Source organism: Patagioenas fasciata, chromosome 2 (genome assembly GCF_037038585.1).
Source record: "Patagioenas fasciata isolate bPatFas1 chromosome 2, bPatFas1.hap1, whole genome shotgun sequence".
In the NCBI taxonomy this organism is placed as follows: Eukaryota; Metazoa; Chordata; class Aves; order Columbiformes; family Columbidae; genus Patagioenas; species Patagioenas fasciata.
In genome coordinates this window covers 168,663,274-168,685,147 of record NC_092521.1, presented here as the reverse complement: position 1 = coordinate 168,685,147, position 21,874 = coordinate 168,663,274, and the positions used below count along the sequence as shown (strand labels likewise).

General features: G+C 44.4%; 1 protein-coding gene across 3 annotated transcripts in view; it reads left to right on the top strand.

The window, feature by feature from the left end:
* SCAP (SREBF chaperone) overlaps window positions 1-21,874 on the top strand; it is a 55,861-nt gene that overhangs the window by 2,355 nt on the left and 31,632 nt on the right. The window contains exons 2-3 of one of the 3 annotated variants that reach the window (XM_065830307.2): window positions 625-727; window positions 14,075-14,285. In XM_065830307.2, coding sequence (XP_065686379.1) covers window positions 14,164-14,285 — 122 coding nt within the window. In that variant the 5' untranslated portion in view covers window positions 625-727; window positions 14,075-14,163. Of the gene's footprint in view, window positions 1-624; window positions 728-13,961; window positions 13,986-14,074; window positions 14,286-21,874 lie in introns of those variants that run through there. The other 2 variants (XM_065830309.2, XM_065830306.2) reach the window with 2 other exon arrangements.

Here is a 21,874-nt window from a genome sequence, read left to right as displayed (position 1 = left end):
GGGATTTTCACTGAATGTGTGACACATAGAGAGCTGTGCTGGTAGCCCCTGGGTCCTCCCACCAAAACAGTTCCGCTCAGTATTTCCAGTTACAAAGCTTAACAGTGCAATGCTGTTTATTTTTCCAAACGTGATTCCAATAGAACATCACGAAACAGCGAAGAAGAATCAGGTTTTGTCTCAGGAGCATTAAAATAGTTGAAGTGTCAAAATCTCAGCACTGAATGAATTTGTCAAGCTTTCTCCAAAGACAGCCGTTGAGCTATTCAGTGTTATTTTTGCTAAGTGGGTTGCTAGGCCTGTCTGTCATCAGAGTTTGTATAATTGTGTCTAGAAAAGTCTTTTCTTTTTTGTCCCTCTCTGAGCAAAGAGTTTAAAAAAAAACAGAATAGGTACAGCTTGATGAGCAAAAATAGTTTTACATGTCTGTAGCAGGATGTAGTAATGAGTGGAAGGGGAGTAGCAGGAGGTAGATGTAGACTGAGCTTTACAGGTGTTTCTTAGCTGTAATATCTGCGTTATAATTCCTTCGAAACTTCTACACGCAACCAAAATACCAAAAAGGTGGAGGAACAAGGACTTAAAGGTGGTTGTTTGCAAGCGAATCTTAATTTGTGTCCTCAGGTGAAGCCGCAGTCCCGGTGTTTCGGAGTGGCCAATGCCTTTTCTTCCCAGGGGAACCCAGTTATGCTGAAAGTCAAATTCTAAGGCTCCTGCCAGTGAAAGAGTGAGTTTGAGCCGCAGCGCGAGAGCGGGGCTGAATGAGGAGGGTTGCATTTCTGTGGTTAAAAACGGAATTAATCGTGTATGGACCATTGTGGTCGAGATGCCGTGGGAATAACAGTTGATTTGTTTTCAAAAGACAATGTTGGAGTCAGAGTTCGAGACTTGTCGTCGAACAGAGTAGTTTTGGGATTGTTGCGTTGTTGGGAAGAAAGAGCTTAGTGATTTGCCGATCCCAGCTTTTTAGTTGGTGATGATTGGAAAGAAAATATTTAGTTCGGGGTGATGCTGGAGATGACAACAAGCTCCCTTGTGGGATGCTGGGAGTCCCCATAGTTTGCTCATTCATGTTTGCCAAATGCTGCTTCTGTAACCTGGAACCCGCTGAAAATCAATCCCATGCAGGTGAGTCACCTTACACATGCTTGTGTTCCCTTCTGCAGGTCAAGCCTGAAAGATCTGAAAGTGCAGACTTATTTATAATGAAAACTGTTCTGCTGAAAGGTTTGGCAGTTTGTTTTTTGAGGAACCAATGCAGGGTCATACATGCTGAAGCTTCCTTCTTAGTTTTTGCTTTCTGTTTCATGGACCGAGTGGTCAGAGTTGTGTTTGTCGGCTGTGTTCGTTGTCTCCCTGATTTCTGTCAGTGTTCGCATCCTGCCTGGGAGCGGGTCCCTGTTCATTAGGTGACAGACACAGCCATAACTTGCGACATTCGAGAATTCAGAGTAAAAATACCACTGAAGCTCTAACTTTTGGGAGTTGCAGAGAGGGTTTGCATGGAACACAAAGCGCGTTTCCCTGGACAGCCAAAGGTAGATTTCTATTTTTCTGCCAAACCCAGAAGTTTCACAAACTCTTCTGTTGACAGCTATCAGATGTTACCCAACAGGTACTGCAGAAACCAGGTGCTCCTGAAATGGGAAAACCATTGTTTTATGTGTTCCCACAACATGTTTTTCAGGGAAACAATAGCGCTCGATGCATAAACTTAGTTTGATCCAGCTCTGCTATCTGTTAGTCAGGAAACTTCTGCCCGTGATAGGTGGACTTTGTAGTGGCTGTGTGTTTGTAATGCGATAGAGTGGAAAAAACGGCTTCGGAGTATTTTTTGGGAGAATTTTCTTCTAGGAGATAAATGACCCAATATAAGCTGTGATCTTGGGAAACCAGAAAAGTAATAGCGCTCTGTTGCATCAGCAGAGAGCACCAAATCGAGCGGCTGAACTAAGCAGCGATGAAAATGGTGATGATGCGAAAGGTGCTTGAGACCTCTGTGCTGGTGAGGCAAATTGCAGCAAAGGGAAGGTATTAATACCTGAAAAAGCTTTGCTACCCTTCCTCGGTTAAAGTCTGGGCCAGGATGGGTTTCTGCATGGTGAAGGGAACGTGCCTTTGCATGGGGAAGCTGCTAAATGAACTATATTTCCTTCTGGGGAGTATATTTGTCTGTAATAGGCACTTAAAAGTGTTATTGTCCGAATTAACCTTCCCTGTGCAGTAAAACTGTTGAATGGAATGTGGATGTTGTCTGTGGATTCAGAAATACAGACAACGTTGTCATTTGAGAAATAGAACTGGAAACTATACAGTTGGAATCTGTGGCCTTAAATTAAACAGTAGTGTGTGGTTTTTTTTAAATAGCGTTCATTAACCATTAATTCTGATATCTGTCCTGAAGGAGAGTTTTCAACCCAGAAATGTGTCCTTTGCAGGGAAAGGAGCCCCAGCTGTAGATAAAGAATTGAGAAAGAATTCCTGCTTGTTTCGGATACTTAATTGAGGTAAATGACTAATTGCAGCTGTAGAACCATGCAGAAAAAGTGAGTGAATGTCCGATAAGTATGTTGTGCTAGTAAATGACTGCTGGAGGTACTTCTCAGTTATGTGAACTCTTCTCGAAAGAACAGAGCTGGGTAGAAATCTCATTCTCAAGGCACTAATTGCAGCCATTGCTTTCATCTCTCCTGCAACGCGTGGGTTACACAAACCCAGAGGTATTTCCGTTTTTCATTAAGACCACATAAGAAGGATTAAGACGGAAGTTGAACCTCAGTATCAGAGGCCATTGAGGGATACAAAAATTATTCTGTGTTATAATAGTAAGAAGATGGTGGAGGAAAGAACAGAGAGGGAACCTTACTGTCCAGTGTCTCTGGAACTGAAGAGTTCGGGATGGTTTGGCTCTTATTGAGAACCAAAGTCAGCTGGTGAGCAACTAATGCTAGTGACAGACTATAAAAAAGAAAAAGTAGATTTGCAACAGTCACTTAAGTGAGATATTTTCATCTAGGTACTTACAGTACAGCCTAAAAAAATCCTTAAGAGCTTTAGTAGGCGTCTTTTGAGAAATGGAAAAGAGGCGATGTTTTGAAAGCCTTGAGGAGAGCGAGCGGTTTGTGTAGGCGAAGGAGTGGGAAGAAGAGAACGTGGAGTAGCAGTGATCTGAAAATCCTGCAGCGAGTAATCGAGTGAGAGATGTCAGGGAGCGCGGCACGGCCGGGGCTGGTGCCACGGGGACCTCCTTGGTAAGAAGGTGCCGCTGTATAATGGATGTAAAACAGGTAAATGTGCTGTATGACAGGATTAAAAATCGGGAAATGGATTTGATGACTTAAATGTTGCCTGAAAAATAGATTACAGGTCCATAAGGACAATGGTGGGGTTTTGTATTCAAGCAGAAATAATCAGCTGCAGGCATGGGAATAATTGATGAGGTATAATCCAGAATTAAAAGAGCCTTTTCACCTGTGATCTGCGGGGAAAGGAGGCGAAAATTGTGTTTGGGTATATAAACTGGAAAATAAACTGCAGGTTATGATATAATCCTTCTGTTCCACCCCGTGCTGGTAGAGCTTCACTGTAATTACTACCGAGGTTTGTTCTGCGCTGGGGCAGGAGAAATGGCGAAGGGCATTGCCGTTAGTGCCTTTCACCACGGACGGAACGAGGCACAAAACACGTGAAACGGAAGAAAAAGGTTGTGTCCTTCAGTGAAGAAATGTGTGTCTGCCCTTGTGAAAGCATCACAGTTATGCTGGAGTGTTTATCTTGATGGGCTTTTTGCAGTTTTCATGCTTTAGGGGGGTGTAGGGGCTGCTTTGGGGACATTTGGACTATTGCTGCTCTATAATGTATGTAATCTTTGGAAACTTCCCAGAAATGACACTGAGGATGGATCTGACCGAGTCACCGCTTCATGAATGATCTCCAAAAGCATTCTGAATATTTCATAACCCAAACAAGAGGTGTGGGCTAAGCTGTTAAATTTGATCTTGGGGAGAGGTTTAGGAGATGACGTGAGCCTTGCAGGGCTGTGTGGTGTGAGCTGTTCCTGGATTCCTCTCACAAGTCCTGCAGCAAGAGCTGCAGCAACGGTTACAGCAAGAGCTGAGCGGATGCCGTTGTGTTCCGGAGGAAACATGAATGTAGGCAGATATTACAGCCGTGGAGCTTGATAAGGCCTCCAAGAAGGTAAAACATGTGTAATTAACACTTGGAGTCCGTATTATTTTTATGGAAATGAATTTTCTTCATACTTCAAAAGTTTAACAGATGGGTTTCAGGTGTCTGATCAGTGCACAGATATGTGCATCTCATATAGATAAGGTATATCCTCAGAAAGATCAAAGATGCTCTTTGTTGGTTCCCATTCCTGTCCTGGAGTTAATTTCTGTATACCTAGTGTCTGGAATATCCCGAACTGCTGAGGAGTGAAAAGTTGATCAGTTTTCTCAGTGTTTGTGCCTCATTACCGAGTTGGGGCAAACTGCAAGAGCCCAGCACACTCTTGTTGAAGCTCAAGGTGGATTTGATATAGCTGGATTTAATGGTAAGGCTCCGAGACGTAACTGCAGGTGGGTGTTGCATCAGGCTTTTGGTATTTTTAGGAGAAAGTGATTCCCTCGTCGTTTGTCGTAAAGCAGTGACATCGATAAACACAAAGCAGCAGATAATTCCAAAAGCAGTCATGTGGGATGCGTTGCATAAGGACAGCTGCCGGCCTGTTAGCCCAGTGTCCGCTTTCTGAGCGCGGACAGTCTTTGTAAGAGGGGAAAAGCGTATGAACAAGACAAATAGGTTGGATGCTGGCAGGCAGCGTGGTGTTCGGGAGCAGCGGCTCATGGCCCAGGGGCTGCTCGAGCCAGAGGAACGCCTTGGCTTTGCGCTTCCAAAAGTGTGTCCGCTTGCCTTTTTAACCGCCATGACATAGACTGGGTGCTGGGGTAAAGATTTCCACAGCTTAACTGGGTCTTTATTTTGAGCTGCTACTTTGTAGTTTCGTTTGATGCTGAATTATTCCTGTCCTGGAAGAGGCAGCCATCCCCTGCTCTGTTTCCTCATGTCATCTCTGGATTTTAGAGAGTTCTGTTGAATCCATGTGCTGATAAAATCTCCAGATTGGAAACGCTTCCCATGCTTCTTTGTTTTATGGACGCTGCTCCGTATCTTTGATTGTCCTTGTTGACCTTCTCTGTACCTTTTCTAAGGCCACTGCACGTCCTTGTTGAGATGGGGAGGAAGAACGACCAGAACTGTGTATAGAACTTGGTGTGTGCGTAGCACCGATTTACATACTAATGGACTGATTTCTCTTTGTTCTGCGTTCCATTCTTGACAATTCCTAATATACAGTTTGCCTTTTTTGATGACAACAAGTTCACATTTTCAGAGGATTAGCAATTAGGACCCCAGGATCTTGTTTGCAAGTGGCGATAGGCAGTTGAGAACGCATTCCTGTGTTTGTAATGTTATTTTCCTCATATACATCATGTACCATTGGTTGGCATTGAACTTAATTTGCCGTTTCGTTACCTGGTCACTTGACCTGGAGTTATTTCTGCCAACTATTTGGGGGGCCTGATCCTTGCCACCATGGCTGACAGACAACTGAAAGTGTTATCTATGTCCCCATTGCACCTTTTTCCATGGAGATGGTGTGTATGTCAAACAGCATGGTTCCCTCTCTGTGATTACCACCCTCTATGAACAAACCTCCCACATTGCTTAGGATCCTTTCTTAACCAACTCATACCCACATGAAGGCTCTCCCTCTGTCATGCGGCAGCTTGGTTTTTCAGAAGTCCCCGGTAAGGCGTTTTTTGAAGACATTTTTCTCAGTCTGTGCAGCCTTTCGACATAGGATCTCCGCTCTGAGTGGGTTGTTTATCCCTCTGGAGCAGTCAGTCTGATAAACCTATGATTTTCTGATTTGCGAAGCTGCCTCTTCCTCGAGGTATAATCACTCTCCTTCCATCAAACAATTCTGTTTGCTATTTTCTACTGATTTCTTTAAAACATCTGCCTTAATGACCTGTAGCTTCTCAGGTATTCCCCAGCAGAAGCAGGAAGAATACTTCCCACCTTGTAGTAACGATATTGGGACACAAGGTGACGTGTTATCGTAGCTGTTTGGTGTCTTTTGCAGTAATTCGCCCTGGTCCTTCAAATTTGTTGTAGCTTTTCCATGATTTTTGTTCTCTCTGTGTCCTCCCAATCATCTCTTGGTCCTACAGACTCCCTGATGGACTCACTGCTTGTGGTATCTGAATGAATGGTGATTGTTAGTTGTTACACCTCTTCCCAGCTGTTCCTCAGCCTCCTCTTTGACCAGCTGTATAATCTTCTCATACGTAGTGTGCAAGAACCTCCCTCCTTATTTGCTGATTTTTAGGTATCAAACCACACAGCAAAAATAACGTTGAAAGAACCTTTAGTGGGCTGAATAATCATTAATCGATGTTGATCCTGTTGACAAAGAAGTTACATGAAAAATGTGTTGTATGGCAAGTTGTGAACTCCGTAAATTCCTCGATAAAATGAAGGACTTGCCACTTTACAGCATTTGATAATAAATGGTAGAGACATTTGAAAGGCTTTTGAACGACATTCTAATGACCGTTGTTTGAAAGTTTGTGCATTACATGGCACGGGAGTGTTTAGATCCTTTCCAAAACTTCTGCAGGTTTTTCATTATAGTGCTGTAACTGCAAACTTCTGTTGATCTAAGTAAATGTGTATTTTCTATAGTAAAAAAATCAAGAATTAAATGAAAAGCCAATCACTACAATCTGATTTGTCTCTTTTGCTTGCTTATCTCACCAGGAGTTTATAGGAGCAGCTTTTGAATGGGGATTCATAGCTTCATATTTCACAATATTTTTAAATGGAATCAGTATAATTTACTTTTACAGATTGGGGAGAAATGGGTCTAGAGAGGGCAAACCTTTTGTCCAAAATCTGCTCAGTGGCCTTGTGCCAGAATTAGAAATTAATTTGGAGATTCTTCCTATTGTGTTTATCCCACACCTCTTCTTCGCTGGACTAAACCCTGTCCTAACTAATTTTGTGGGTTTCCTACAACACACCTTGATCAGTTAATGTTTCTGAAATTGTAACAAATGGTGCTAAATCCATATTTTTAAGAGATAAATTGTCTCATATGATCGTGTTTCTTTCCTTGTAGTAAATTGACAGAGGAGACCAGATAATTGTGGACAAGAACTCAGGAAGGAGAGACTGGGAAATGTTTTCTTGCGTTTGGTAAATTGTCAATATACTTAATAATGAGTAAGCTGCCTTTGGCTGGATGCAAAGAGAAGAGAAGATAGAAAAAACACCCTGAAAATAGATTTGGAAACTTATTTTGAGTGTCAGTCACTTCGTTGGTAGCAGATAACATGTTATCTGGGATGTGGAGATTATTTAAGTGCTTCCTTTTGAATCTTGGTGGGAGCGTTTCTCTCTTGTCATTGCTGCTCAAGCATTTCAAGGTCTGATTAGAAATTTGTTAAATGAGTGAAGTACCACTTGTAAAATGGAGTATTTAGGATAACCCGGGTTTTTAAACTCTCAAAACATAAATGAATATTGTAGGTGGAGGAAAACGGGCAAAAAGGTGAGAATGAGGTGAGTGGCTAACCATGAATTTGTGTAGGGTTTTTTATCAAGATGAGCGTGACTCCTTGATCTGTAATCCTTCCAGCTCCTGGCAGACGCGCTTTGATTTGGTTTTGGTGGCTTGTTCATCTATTTTCAGTTGACTGAAGGGAGTGAGTTTCCAGGCAAGTTCAGAGCACACACTCCAAGGGTGTGAAGAGCTTTGAGGTGTCTTCAGGGGAGGAGAAGCGAGAAGGGAAGGGTATGTTGGAGGTGTTTGATCCTCGCAGTGCGACGTTGAGTTATTATCTTGGACTTTAGAGAACTTGCAGGTTCAGCTCTCATCAAAACCAGCGTGTTTCTGAGCAGAGGAAGGTGAGACTTGCCCTGAGGTTGCACGTGCCTGGTTATCCTGGGCTAGATGCACATTTTGTGTATGGAAATCTGGTTCAAAAACTCAGTTCAGACTTTTAAATACCGTTCTGGCCATGTAGCTGGAATGGAGGAAATGCACCCTGAGATGTAATTTATCAAATGGTTTCTGCTTTTTGGGTATGAAAAGTGCCCTTTTATGAAGAATACTTGGCAGAGAACACACAGGCTCGTGTGGAGCCTTGTTTCTGAAACAGCAGCATCAGGATTAACCCCTTCCAGACACCAGTTTCCAGGAGCTTACGGTTTTCCCATAGGGACTCTTCTGTTCCCCCGTCACCTCTGGGTCCTTGCACAGCACAAAGCCCCTTATTCTCCTCCTGGGAACGCAAGCGGAGAAAAGGAGCTTGGTGTTTGAGCTGATTGTGCAGCATTTCCCTGAAGGGAGATTGGTGTTTGGAGCATTTTTCTTGTTTTCCCACCTCTGAAGTCTTCAGAAGAACGTTTCATCCCTGGCCCTCGTCCTGCTCAGTCAGTCAGACTTGAAGGATGGGAAAACTGGCTTCCCAAGGGCTGTTCTTCTCATCCTTCCCCTCTGCAGTCCAACAAAGGGCGAAAAGTCAGGTCTGTCTTTGCTGCTGTGTGAGTGATCCAACATCTGGCTGTTTTCTGCATCTGCCAGGAAACTCTTTGATTTCTCTTGTTTTCGGGGGGTGTTTGTGGTGCTGAGTTTCTGGCACTGTCGTGAAATCCTGGCTGTAGTGAGGACAGAAAAGAGGCCAGAGAAACATTTGCAGGTCGAGTGGACCGTGTTAATCAGTCATCACTCTTGCTTTTCTGCTTTGTGTGCCCTGGGTGTAGCCCAGGAATGTATAAAATACCTGAACCGTGTGCACGTGTGTGAATAAGTCCCCAGAGGCTGTGGAAATGCTGCCACATGAAGGAGGTGGCACATGGACATGAAAGAGGCTTTGTCCTCCGTGGACCCTCTGTTCTGTGGCTCGAGATCTTAGCTGGAGCCTGAATAAGAATGGTTTGTATTTAACAGTAGAAGATTGAAGTAGTTTGTCTAATTTTGTCTCTGGCAGCATCAATCCTGCTGTTTCCATGTGCCTTGCCCTGCGGTGCTGAGCGAACAGCAGGCAGATTGATCTGTGCTGTTTGTGATAGCAGAGAGCGGGTGACCTCTATAAACGTCAGTTTTTAATAAATTCTTCCATCTTTGCCCTTCTTTCCTCCCCTTTCCTTCCCTAAATACAGGAAGCTGCTGAAATTCTGCATCACATCTGGGGCTGCTACCATGATGTGATGTTCCTGCTCGTGCATTTGAAATGGTGGGTCCCAGGATCCGAGGATCCCTGAGGATCTTCTTGGGGTGACAGAAGGACCGTGTTGAATCCGTTCCTACTTTACCAAGCTCGGTGTTTTAAATGGAAATTGCGCTGCGTTAAAAGTCGTGTTGAAAATTTAGATACAGGACTTTGCTATAGGCAACAAGATGGAATGGATTATTTTATGTATTGAAGTGCAAGAAAAATTACTACAAAACAGTGTGTGTGGGGCTTAATATATTTTTTCCCATGCTTCACTAGCTCAGTAATATATTTTCATGCCTACCTAACACTAAGGCCTGGTTGAAGAACATTTTCTGGAAAACCGAGATGTTGAATATACTTTAAAAACCAGACTACTGTTTATTATAAAGGGAAAAGTTTTCACACATTGGGTAGTTTTGCCTCCAGGCTTACAGGGGGCTTCTGTTTTCTGAGCTGCTACTATCTACATATCTGCATTTTCAGTGGTAAAGAGGGGCCTGCTGTGAAAGCTGTAAAATGCTCTCAGGCAGAAATGTAAAGAATTTAGAACATGGAGCCATTGTTAAGCGAGATAAAAGCTTTTGTCTTGGGAAAAGCAGTATCATTCAGCATCTCTAAGTTTGAGTTTGGATTTCTGGCAAGAAGAAATTCTACATTTCTTCCTTTGCTGGTCAGTCTTGGTTTTTGGGAGAATTTGCAGTAGAGGCAAAAGATGACAGCAAGAGCAGGAGTTTTCTAGAAAAGTATGACCGTTCCAACATCTATAATACTATGGAAAAGCAAACTCTTGTGTTTGAGGCGCAGTTTAAAGTTAGTCTGGGCTCTCTTGGTCGTACACTCATTTACTAAGGAAATGGAAGAGGCTGTTCTGGGTTTGTGTTGCAAACCTCATATGTTGGTACAGGTGGGGATGAGAAAGCTGCTGTCTGTACACAAAGATCTTGTGATTTATTTCTTAAACCTTAGGAGGCCGGACATGAGGAAGGAATTGTTGCCCTGAGGGTGGTGAGAGCCTGGCCCAGGTACCCAGAGAGGTGGTGGATGAACCATCCCTGGAGACATCCCAGGCCAGGCTGGACGGGCTCTGAGCAACCTGAGCTGGTGAAGATGTCCCTGTCATGGCAGGGGTGGCACTGGGGGGCTGGGAAGGTCCCTCCAACACAAACCACGCTGATTCTCTAAGTTGGAGCGAGGCAGAGCTGGTTTTTGTGAGGGATGCGGATGAAGAGCCACTGTGCTGCCGTACGCCAAGGGAAGGGCCGGGAGCAGGTGGCACAATGCTGTGCTGTCAAACGCAGATGCTGGTGCTTAATTCCGGTTGAAAAGTTGCTTTGTCTTACGACAGCAGTCAGCACGGTGTGTATTAGAAATTAAATGGGATATAACATAATATTTTCCAAACAAGATAAGGATCAGCTGGAAAGAAGGCGGCCCAGGGGCTCTAAAAGTGTTGTGGGCATTTAATATTCTCTCTGCCTGTCTTGGGTTGTGAATCACAGAATTGTTTTGGTTGGAAAAGCCCCTCAAGATCATGGAGTTCAACCATAACCCACCCCATCCCTGCCCCATGTCCTGAGAACCTCCTGTCCGTCTGTCCAGCCCTCCAGGGATGGTGACTCCAGCACTGCCCTGGGCAGCCTGTTCCAATGCCCCACAGCCCTTTGGGGAAGAAATTGTTCCCCAGATCCAACCTCAACCTCCCCTGGTGCAACTTGAGGCCGTTTCCTCTGGTGCTTGTTCCTGGGGAGCAGAGCCCGACCCCCCCTGGCTCCAACCTCCTTTTGGGCAGTTGCAGAGAACAATAAATGAATAGCAATTATTGCGCTTTCTCTTGATGAGATGGTAGTTGTTTCAGCAACTGCTTTTTCTCCTCTTTTAACCCAAGGATGGAGGAAAATATTCTGGTCACGAGGTGGATTAATTCACTCTTCTGCAACTACCCAGCTCTTGTGAACTTGTTAACTATCCAAATTCTGTTTTCCATCTGCACCTTCTATACCTGGACGGAATGACTACCGAGTTTAAGCAATTGCTTAATGTGTAGCTTAGTTTGGAAATAAAGAGGTTTTAAAAGCCAAACCTTGGTGTTTGCTCTTGTCTCCGGCAATCTCTGAACTTCATTGCGTATCTGCCTCTTGTACCTGAAGTGAACCAGGAATGCAAAATTGCATTGCGACGTTAAGGAAATGTCCTGGTGTTCTCTTGTTTCCAGTCAAACTTTGTATTGGATTTGCAGTCGTGCAAAAGGAAAATACTCTGAATTGCGTCTACTTTTGTCTTAGAATCAGAGCGTTTATTTTGAGTTAGCTACTGTTTGTTTGCAAAAATGACTTTGAATAGGAACGGTTCCTGCTTTTAACTTTTATGAGCACTATTGTAGTGTAAAGCTAATAAAGATTTCAAAATTTAATATGCAATCGCTGAAAAACTAAGAAACCAATATTAGCTTTGGAATGCTTAATGTTTTCTTCTTAACAAATGCTGAGGTTTTGCATCAGGTAAAGCAAGTAAATACTGAATTTTCCTCTTTGCAATTAGTAGAAACTGTTCCCAGTGCGATGCTAATAACCGAAATTGCTGTTAGAAGGTAGGGCTGCTCGGAGAGCCAGTCCTGGCAGATTTCTGCCCCAGAAATAGAGGCTTTGTGGTGTTGCCAAGTCACTCACAGAACAGGCAGCGGAAGGGATGGGCCAGCCCTGACCCCAGCCCTTACACTGGGCTCCGATTTGTTCGGTTGGTTCTTTCTAGACCACAACACCTAAGGTTTTGAGACCCCCTCGGCTCACTGGTGGGCGACAGGGAGGAGCCATCGCTCTGTGTGTGCATCAGAAACCTCAGCTGATTTGCACTTTAAGGTAAAGGTGGAGAATCAGATGCTGTGTATGTGAACCATGGGGGTGAAGCCAACACGCAAGAAAATTGGTTCTGGAGATTTGTCCCCCCAGAGTCCCTTTGGCAGGACAGTGTCCTTGTGTTCAATGCTGCTGCGGTGGTGCTGCCGCTTAGGGAGGAAAATTATTCTTCGCATTTGCCCTATGCTTTATGTTGAGTGTGTGATGTATAGCCACTTGAATTTTTGAGTAGTCTAAACTTTTTATGTATTTTCCCCCACTTCTGTGACTGGTTAGAGTACAATATGTCCCTTGGAAGGGACCTACCATGATCTTCTGGCCCAGCTGCCTTCTAGAGCCTGAAGCTTTTCTCATTATTCCAATTCTTGCACAACATTCATCAGCTTTTATGTTTCTACTCAGTCCTGAGACCTAGAACAGAAAGTCCATGTTTCTATTGATTTTTGGTGCACCTTTAAAAACATTTTTTCTTTTCTTTTTTTTTGTTTGCCTTGGACTCGGTTTAAAATCAACAGTTCCTATTTACCACTGGACCAGAACAAGCTAAAGGTTAAAAGTTGAGTAGTAGGTAGATTGTTGTAAAATAGTCCCGTGGGCATTAAATAGAATTTAATCTGAAATGGAAAGCTTAACAGCTGTACTTAGGGTTTGTCTTCCCTCATATGCTCTCTCCCATATAGCTGAAAAGACAGAATATAAAGATTATAAAAGAAAACAGTGCCTGTGATACCTCTCCCAGCTTCTAAATGCTTGAGGAGGACAGAATTCCTCAGCCACATAGGTATGAAAACCCATCATGGGTTTCAGACCTTCTCCTCTAGGATTCTGTGCATCCAGGGGGGTGAGGGTGAGTTCTTCAAAGCGTCAAACAAGCGACTGGTTTTAATGCGCAGCCTGTTGAAGTCTCTGGCACAATCATTATGGCATTTTCCTGTGGACAGAGTGCCTTGTTTCGTATGCTTTGGGTCTCTTATTGGCCCCATCTTATTCTGGAGAAGCCAGGAAAAATATATGTATTTTCCTCTCTGATAAAGATATAAAAATCTCACATAATCGTAGCCTTGAACTGTACCAAAGAAATTTGGTCTTGCAGTGAATCCTTTCAGTCCTGAGAGCGCTTGTGAACCACATATTTTGCATTCAGCCTGAGACTTAAAAGAGGAAAAAAAGTTTGAGGGGAGGTTTCTCCTGCTCCGAATTTCCTAGAAATCTGGGTTGTGCTTTATTTTAATGTATTATCTTAAGCTTTTCTTCGGGCTTTTCATATGGCATTTTTTTTATACTTTGTAAATCCCATTGCAAATATAAGGTGATGGGTTCTGACATCTGCAGTTCAGTTTGCACGCGGTGAACAGCCCGGTCCGAGTCTTCCACTCAAGTCTGAATACGTTTTGACAAGAAGTATCTGCGTTAGTTTATTTGTCTGTAGTGTGCTCAGACTACTCACGCTTCCCTCCCTCATTCCCCACTCAAAAATAGAATAGATTTGTTTAGATTGTGTTAGCAGCGAAGGCTGTTCTGGTCCCTCCTCTCATTCCCGGTGCGTTGCTAATAATTAAAGCACTGCAAGTGCTTCAGCCTGTGTCCCGCTACCCTCAATCCTTCTTTTCTAATGGGCATTTTGGCGTCTCCTCGGAGCTCTGCGTCATTCTTTCACTAAGCTCCTTTCCTTCCTTCCTCCCTTTCAGAGGGTTTGGTTCCTCGCTCCGTCCTGGCGAGTTTGCTCTGACCGCCAGCGGTGCCACCGTTCTGCTCTTCCTTCTCTGCCTTTCCTCCCCAAGAACTCCATCAAATCCGGCTCACAACTCTGCGTGCGGTGTCTTCTCCCCTTTCTCCTGTGGAGGTGCAATGCTGACAGTCTTTCTAAAGCAGGTTGGTATGTTTATTTGCCATTTATTTATTCTTCTCACAAGCCTTCTTTCCGATTCCCAGCTGGATCCTTTGCCGAAGCGTCGCCCATGCCGGCGTTCCCCGATCCCCTGACGTACCCCGGGATGGCAGCGAGGTGACGGCCGCCGAGGATGACCCTGACTGAAAGGCTGCGCGAGAGGATATCGCGGGCGTTCTACAACCACGGGCTGCTCTGCGCTTCCTACCCCATCCCCATCATCCTCTTCACTGGGCTCTGCATCCTGGCCTGCTGGTAAGTCACACCAGATACTTGGTGTCCCAGGGGGTTTTCAGAGCAACGCGTTGAACGTGCTCGGGTTTCCCTGGCTTGTGGGCTGTCCAGAATCTCTTTCTTTATTTAATACGTACTAGATCTTTGTCATCTTTTTGTGGGACAAAAGAAAAGACAGGGATGAAGTATCTTCGTGTGGTTTAGTAAGTAAATAGTAAAAACTAATTGAATAAATGAAGAAAAGGAAGAAGTAAAATAAAAATAATCCCCAAAACATATGGTGTGGACTCCAAAATAATGAATTAAAACTGGGGAGAAGGGATGTTGATATTTCTCTCTGTACCTTTCTATTCTGTTCTCCCTGAAGCTTGTACTCTTCTTTTCCAGCCCTTGCCTCGGCACGTGTGCGTTGTGTATTCTTAGGAATTCTCTGCTGTCCTTATGGACTCTAATTTGGATATGACTTGCAGTTGAATGTGTTTTCACTCTCAGAAATGTTACATGGGCCTCTTAGTCATTTCCAGGGAGGCATTATTACCGCTGGAGTTGAGAGGGTTTGGGCACAGACACACGCGTGTGCAGATATAGATTCTGTCTTCAAGTTTTGAATTCCAAGTATCTTGTCTCTTTTGGTCAGAATAAACCCTATGAGATAACGTACTCCTCTGTTTTTAGAAGAACTCCGCCTGTCTTGATAGAGGTGTAAACTTTTCTCTGAGCATTGCTGAGGATAAGACAGACTTTGTTCTCATCTATTGTTAATAGATTATTGATTGTTTCCGTGTATTGAAAACCTGTGAGATCGTTTCTCATGCCTGTGACTCTTCGAGACTGTGCGCAGCAACCATGGCGTTGCTTTCCTGATTGCTTTTCACTGCTCCATATGAATTCTTATAAGTGTTAATGATCCTAGTTTTATCTACAGATCTCTTGTTCTGTAGAAATGCGGAGCCTCTACGAGGTCCAAGCAAGTGGGTTTTGTGTTGTGTTTATTGATGTGGTTGCAAGTAGCAGCTCTGTCTCTTTATTTCGGCTTTGCTCTCACGTGTCAGGCCTGCGTTAGCCACAGCGCTCCGTGTCAGGCCTGCGTTAGCCACAGCGCTCCGTGTCAGGCCTGTGTTAGCGACAGCGCTCCGCCGTGCACCTGCGATCACCGCGCCGCAGTGATCTTGCTAATTGCTTTCAGAGCTGCCAGAGCCATTAGGCTCCTATTTAACTTTCTCAGGTGCTGTTGCTGGGGTAAATGCAGGGATGCAAGACAACCGCTTCACTATAAGATGTTTATCCCTACAAATGTTGCACTTTGGGAGGGATCAAAATAAAAACTTCCTCCCTTTCCTAAATGTAGGATTTCCGGGACAGGAGGAAATGTGATCTGGGATTACCAGCAGCTGTGCTCGTTCTTCCTCGTGCCCACTAGGTCAGAACTTGGGTCTGTCTTTTTAGTCGTGTGCTTAGAGCAGCGTGAATTAAGGCGTCTCACGTGAAGCTTCAAAGCAGGTTGTATTTCGCGGATTAGCTACGGGTAACTGTGTGTCTGTGCAGTATCTGTGTTACTCGGTGTTGCTATTTGAGGGTTTTGCAGTTTTTGGTTACCTTTAGGCTGTAGAATTTTGTCCAAGACCCCGTTGGGCATACAGTGAATAGCCTGTTTCCTTTAATGAGTTTCAGTAACTCATTAGAAAAGGAAATAATGGCCCTAGGAGAGACAGGGGTTTAAAAATACTGTGACACCCTTTGAGAGCAAGAGTATTGCGGCAAAAAACTGAAGTGTGGCTGCAGTGCTTCCTCTTCAGAAACAATTTGTGGGGCTGTTTTAGTTCTTGTTCTGAGCTGCTCTGTATCAACCGGTGTTAATTCTGGCTTGAGAAGTGGAATTGCTAACTAGGTCAGAGAGCGCAGCCCGTCTACACTTGAGCATTTCAGACCGAACTCTGATGGGATATCCACGCGCAGGATACTCAAGATACTTACTGGCAGCTTCGTTTTGGGCTGAGCTTTGCAGATCTTCCTCTTAGTCTGAGCCTGAGGTCTGACCTCTCCACTGGTGACCTGGCTGATGGTGCAGACTGCACCCTCGGCACATGTGCAGATGAGATAAACCTCATATACCATGAACTGGAAAGCGGAAAACTGGATGAAGAGCCATGAAGATGATGAAGGGACCGGAGCATCTCTGCTATGAGGAAAGGTGAGAGAACTGGGACTGTTCGGCCAGGAGAAGAGAAGGCTCTGGTACCTTATCACCATATAGAAATATATGATGAGAGGCTGTAAAGAGAAGGGAGCAACGGAGCTTTGCAGTTCATTCCTTTAAAACAAGAAATAAAACTTATTACGTCCACTTACAATGAAGCTACATTACCAAGTATATTGTACTTTGGGTTCCTCGGCTTGTACTAGAATTGGGGTATTTTCTTGCCAGAGCTCAAGTTCAGGGGCTGTTCTCTCCAATGAGCACTTGAGAAACATCCTTCAGAAGTCCAAGAGACTTGTTTGCTCTGTGTGTAATAATCTGATATTTGTGGTGTGCGGCTGCACACAGTTGTTTGCTCTTTGGTGTGTGCAGCTATAGCTGTTGAAAGCTAATCCCCTAACGAATGGGTAGGGACTACAATTGTGTAAACCTGGAGCAAGATATTCTGTAGCTTTTTGGACTGTACGGCACTAAAATCCTTCTAAGCAAGTCTTTTCATCAGATACGGGAAAATGCTATAGTTTTTTTTGGGGATAGTGTGCCAAGGCCAAAGAAAGGACTACACAAAGTGTCACATCTGCCTTCTTTCCTGCAGTCATTGTGAGGACTCTGAGTCTTTGGCACTGATTTTACTGCTGGAATTGAACTTGTGCTCTTCATAAGTGTTGCGTTTTCTTAGGACAGATTTCACTGATTCATCTCATCCACCGCACTGCGAAAATGAGAGAGAAATGCGCTGAAACTTGGAGAAAGAAGCTGGTGAAAAAAATCAAGGCCAACCTTCAAGGCAGAAGCTCATTTAGCAAATGTTTCTGTCCAACACATCGATAAGCAACTCAGTGCTGTTTGCGTAATAATGCAGATTAGTGTCTGAAACAAGCACGGAGCAGTTAAGTAGTAGGAACTACAGGTCTTCCAGTACCTCAAGGGGACCTACGAGAAAGCTGGAGGTGGACTTTTTACAAGTACATGCAGTGACAGGACTAGGGGTGATGGCTCTAAACTGCAAGAGAGAGGTTTAGATGAGATACAAGGAAGAAATTCTTCCCCCTGAAGGTGGTGAGAGCCGAGTTGGCCAGAGAGGTGGTGGCTGAACCATCCCTGGAGACATCCCAGGCCATGCTGGACGGGGCTCTGAGCAACCTGAGCTGGTGCAGATGTCCCTGCTCATGGCAGGGGTGGCACTGGGGGGCTGGGAAGGTCCCTCCAACCCAAACCATCCTGTGATATGATTCTAATGAGGAAAGAAGAGACACTAGTGATTTGGTGGTTTCATACTCACTTTTATCAGCAGGGGAGGAGCCAATAACATCCTCAGTGTCGCTGAGAGCATTAGTCCTTGTTCCTGAAGAAGTGAGTGGGAAAAGAAGGTAGTAGAGCAAAAAGGAAGGATTCTGTGTTCTTCAACCTTTAATGTGGTTAATAAATACATCATATTGTACAAGCAGGGGTGGATCCTACATCCTGAATTCGTGAAAGGGTCAGAGGTGACACAGCCTGCTCTTCTGCACCAGAATCAAGGAAAGCTTGAAAAGCTCCACTGCAGAAGGAATTCATTCAGTTGGTTATCGTCTTCCCCCTCCACACCTCAGTAAAACGTGACCATCTTTGTGCTCAGATAACTTTCTTGAAAGCTGAAGTAAACCGTGTGGTCCACACCTCCTGCAGCATCAGCTCTGGTTCTCAAGCCATGTGCCAGCAGCTAACAGGCGGGTGTTTCTGCCCTTCTAGGCAGGTTGGGTGTCAAGGATCAGGTACCGCAGCCCCCACAGGGTCTATGTACAGTTGTTTCAATGTCTTCTGCCTTTACCCTTGGGAGTATTTTGTGTAGACGCTATTTTTAATGTCACCTCTAGACAAGACACAGCACATCTATTTTTTTTGTTAATAAATTAATATTCCAAGTAAAACCAAAAATGAGTATGACTCATTCTTACTCCAAAATTCTGAAAATCCAGGTTGTATTTGTATTTCCTTCCCAGTGAGGGCTTTCTGCTGAACTGGCTATTGACAGCTGTAGGGCTCGTTAAAGTCTTGTTTTACTGTGTATCCCTTTGTAGGTGTCACTCATTTTCATCATCCCCTTCAGGTGGGTCAGCATTCAGAAACATTCCTGTTCTTTACCGGGACAAACTTACCTGAGTGTGTAACCTTTTTCCCCTAGTAGAGTGCAAGTGTCACTTAAGCTTATCTGGCACAAGAGCAGTCCCTCCTCCCAGCAGAGAACAACAGAAAATCTGCCAGGAAGAGTAAATTTGAAGCTGCTGTGTAGTTCTGAAGAACACTTTTTTGAAGTGTTTAAAATCAAACCATTTACCCCATGGATCAGGCTCTGACGGACTCTGAGCAACGTTGTCTGGTGAAGATGTCCCTGCTCATGGACTGGATGAGCTGGGAAGGTCCTTCCAACCCAAACTATTCCATAATTCTATGTATTTCTTGAAAGAACACATCGCTGTCTGACAGGCTTGTAGTGTCTTGTGTGGTAACCAGAGGAGGTGCTGGTACTTACTTTAAAAATGTTCTTTAAGCTTCAATGACTGTTTGCTGCTCCCCTTGTCTACAACCATGCTGAATAAAGCTGTAGCTAAATGGCAAGTTAAATGTATTCATGAGCTGTTCATGTCTGCATCTTCTTATTTACAGTCTCTCCAAGAAAGCAAAAGGAACTTCAAGTAGCGCTGTGCCAGAAGCTGGTTTCTTGACCAACAGTCTTGCTTCAGCATGCTATGCGCTGGTTCATTCTAAAGCGGTCACAGTTGTTGGCGACAAGAGGCTTTCTATTGGAATATGGCACGTCTTCTGGTCTGTGTGAAAGCAAGTTTAAATGTTAAATATCTTCTGACACTTTGGAGTTACCATTTTAATCAGATTTCATGATAGCTTGAGCATCTAAGAAGAACCTTTCTCAAAACCAAAATGTGTTTTAGATTCGACTTTTCTGCCCTCCTTTCTCTATCCTTCCCATTCTAGCATTCACCTCTTTCCCTCATGGTCAAAAAAATCTCTTTACAAAGACAAATGTGAAGAGAATCAATCCTGAACACTAGAAATCCTTTCCCTGTGACTCACTTGGAGCAGCTTGTGAGAGGTGCCCATGGAAATGACCCGGCCCTGTCACATCTCACTGGCCCTGCAGCGGTTGGCGTCTGTGGGAAACCAGGGTGCTCCTCACAGCTCTTGCTTTGTTTCTAAACTCTGTTTACTTAAAGAATGCTCTGACAGCCATGTCTGAAGTAGCCGTGAATTTCTCTGTATCACCGGCTGGTTCTTTTTCACTCTGTTCTTTCTCTCTCCTGTCAGTCTCAGGTATCACTGACAAGATCAGCTGGTATCGCCTGTCTGTATTCGTCTAAATAAATTCCAGAACTAATGTTGTAGCTTCTCGCTGAAGTAACTTAAATATAATCTAGAACACATACTTTGTGTGTATTTCTATCAGATGTTCTCAAAATCTCTCATAAACATGAATTCTCAAATATCACTTATAAAAGTAAATCTATGTCCCTGCTTCCCTTATGGGGACACTTATTTATGTTGTAGTTGGCTCAAGGTGAGGGAGCCTTTGGAAAGAGTCCCAAGATTAAATCTTGTTCCTGGGCTTTGCCGCAAAACAACACCACGAGCTGCGCTGCCGGGATCATGAGAACTATAGACGCAAACCATAGGTGTTTTTTAGCCTTTTAACCTTTTAAAAGTGGATTTCCTGGGGGCCTTTTTGCTGAAGACAGTTGCTGAAAGTGTGGATTATAATAAAGAATAATTCCAGCTTTTTTTCTGCTGTTCCAAACAATCTGAGGAAGTCGCATTCCTGATGGTGCGTCAGTGTCTTCTGACGCCACAGCTCTCCTCTCGGTAAAATATGAAGATAATATCACCCGCCACAGAAGCTCTTGCTCCCAAGGAAGGTGGTAACATCTGAGAGTAAACCCGTGACTGAAATGTGTTACGTCTCGCTGCCTTTGACAGTGATGGGTGTTAGCATCAGGACTCGTTAGCTGATGGAAAAATGAAGAAAATTATGTCCCCCGTGGCACCGTGGCTTTTGTTCTTCCCTCTATTGCATTTGGACCTGCTTTCCAATTTTTTGAACAAGTTTGAAAATCCAAACATGAAAATCAAAACCCAATGAGGTGAAAATCTTGGTCATTCAAAAATAGCGGGTAAGGAGCTCAGAGTTGCTGTATTTTGGGAGCTGGCTCACACGTCACCATGGGAGCAGTTTGCTTCTTTGCCTCTACACAAAGCTACACTTTTATTTAATAACAGAAAAAACCCAAATACTGGATTCTCGTCTAACCTCCCTATGAGCTGCTGCCTCCTGCATCTTTGTCTGAGGCCCCCTGTGAGTGTGTGGCGATGAAATGACTTCGTTCAGATGTCAATAGACTAGTGGCTGAGAACCAACGCGGTGGAGCAACTCACAGCCATCTCCAGAGGCTGATTTTTTTTAAAACATAGAAAAGTTCTTTTTTGCAGGTTTGTGTGGTATGTAAACTGACTTGTTAAGACCTTCCTCTGTGGGCTCAAGCACGGGAATTGCAGAGTGGAACCCAGAATTGCGTGATGCGATGCACTCAAGACTGACAGAACTTGGGTGGTGGGGGCCAGGTCGAGATTTTGCTGTGGCTGTTGGGGTTGTTCCCCTGGCCCAGGTGTTCTCCTGTCTCTCCACTGCAAGTTGCTGCTCCCACAGCTCTGCCAGCACTTCAACCCCTAATACCTGAACAAGGGTGAGGTCTAATTAACATTGCTGTTAGTGACCTGGATGAGGGAGCAGAGTTTTGGGAAGGTCAGCAAAGGCAAAAAGACCTTCTTACTGTCTGCAACTGCCTCAAAGGAGCTTGGAGCCAGGGGGGGTCGGGCTCTGCTCCCCAGGAACAAGCGCCAGGACCAGAGGAAATGGCCTCAAGTTGCGCCAGGGGAGGTTGAGGTTGGATCTGGGAACAATTTCTTCCCCAAAGGGCTGTGGGGCATTGGAACAGGCTGCCCAGGGCAGTGCTGGAGTCACCATCCCTGGAGGGCTGGACAGACGGACAGGAGGTTCTCAGGGACATGGGGCAGTGCCAGGGGTGGGGAATGGTTGAACTGCATGATCTCGAGGAGCTTTTCCAACCAAAATGATTCCTCGATTCTATGAAGATTATTTGTTCTGACTCCTTAGAACTGGCAGGTGATTGCACAGGGAAATCCACCTCCACATAAGCACGTACTATGAATGTGAAGTGTTTTCCTTGGGTGCATCAACATCAAAACCACTTAGTGAAGAAGTCGTTCTTCCTCAATCACCCGTTCATCTCATTCCGTTGGGTTTTTTTAATCTCATCTCCTCGATTTCATGGGTTTAATTTCTGTCTCAGCCAGACGTGGGATGATTGCTGTGTGTATTTTCCCCCAGGCTTTTATTTTCAGC